Here is a 1,278-nt window from a genome sequence, read left to right on the forward strand (position 1 = left end):
GAGCTGCATGGGGGGTTGGAGGCGGAGAGCCGGGCCCGGCAGGAGCTGCAGGACGAGCTGGGCCGCAGCCGGGCTGACCAGCAGGCGGCTGAGAGGTGCGGGACCCCGGCGTCCGGGCCCCTCCCGGAGCTGGGGGGAGCGCAGGCGTCCCGGCCCCCTCGGCTGCCCACCCTACGCCCCCTGGTCCCACTCCCCTCCCAGCACCGGGGAGAACCCAGGCGTCGGGACTGAGACCAGGGGTCTCTCCCAGGCAGCTGCAGGAGCTGGAAGCCCAGAACCAGGCACTGGGCCAGGAACTGGAAAAGCTGAAGGCCGAGCTCAGAGCCAGGACGCTGGAGGGTGAGGCACCCAGGCGGCGGGCCCAGCGGGGGTGGTCCCAGGTGGGGGATCCCCTGTCTCACGAGCTGAGCCCCCCACTCTCGGCTCAAAAGCCGTCGGGGACAGAACCCAAGTGTCTGGGGCTTTGCCCTGCCTCCGTTTCCCGTACTGGCCTGGATGGGTTAACCCTATGCAAGGTGGGGCTTGGCTGCCCCACCCCCACGGCTGCCCCCTGCTGGCTGCCTTGGGAGCTTCTCTACTGTGTGTCCTACGCCCTATACTGCTCTCAGCCATAGGGGGAGTTCCCAGCTGAGCCCAGAGGGGCAGGGGAGGCAATGGCAGGGGGGAGTTCAGAGGGTAATGGGGTTTTTTATTCCCCCCCACCGCCCCCAGGCACAAAGCACCTGATTCGTTCCCGGAGCACGGAGGTGAGTGTATGGGGGGAGGGGGGCTGAGAGCCCGAACACGGGTTCTCTCCCCAGGCCAAGCCCTTCGTGGCACTGAAGCGCTTCCATCCGTGACTGCTCCACCCTGGGGAATTAACGCCCCTGCCATTCATACCGTGGGGCTGGGGCACTGGGGCCAGGTCCTGACCCTGCTCCCCCTCTCCCCCCAGAACGACACCATCAGTCATGGGAGCTCCCTGGAGGCGCCCGAATCCCCCCGAGCCCAGGAAGATGCCCAGCTGCGACCCGAGGGCCGCAGGAGCCTCCGAGCCCAGGTGAGTCACGAGCCCAGACGCCTGGGCTCCCTCCAGCACTGGGAGGGGAGTGGAGGCTGGGGGACGAGAGCGCGGGGTGGCGGGGTTGGGACCCCGGACGCCTGGGTTCTCCCCAGCTCTGGGAGGGGAGGGGAGTGGGTGCAAGAGCGGCGGGGGCTTGGAGCGCGTGCATGCCATGTCCACACGAGTGCAGCCGTGTGCCCCCCACACCCCACAGACCCGCCCCCACAGCCTCCAGC

The 1,278-nt window shown here is 69.2% G+C and overlaps 1 protein-coding gene across 1 annotated transcript in view; it reads left to right on the top strand.

The window, feature by feature from the left end:
- The window catches only part of LOC102368069 (serine/threonine-protein kinase MRCK gamma), an 18,873-nt gene that overhangs the window by 7,548 nt on the left and 10,047 nt on the right, over window positions 1–1,278 (top strand). The window contains exons 16-19 of the mRNA XM_025214923.1: window positions 96–339; window positions 712–746; window positions 935–1,039; window positions 1,257–1,276. Of these exons, the coding sequence (XP_025070708.1) occupies window positions 96–339; window positions 712–746; window positions 935–1,039; window positions 1,257–1,276 (404 nt within the window). The remainder of the gene's footprint in view (window positions 1–95; window positions 340–711; window positions 747–934; window positions 1,040–1,256; window positions 1,277–1,278) is intronic.

This window comes from Alligator sinensis, unplaced genomic scaffold (assembly GCF_000455745.1).
Source record: "Alligator sinensis unplaced genomic scaffold, ASM45574v1 scaffold1302_1, whole genome shotgun sequence".
NCBI classification, from domain to species: domain Eukaryota; kingdom Metazoa; phylum Chordata; order Crocodylia; family Alligatoridae; genus Alligator; species Alligator sinensis.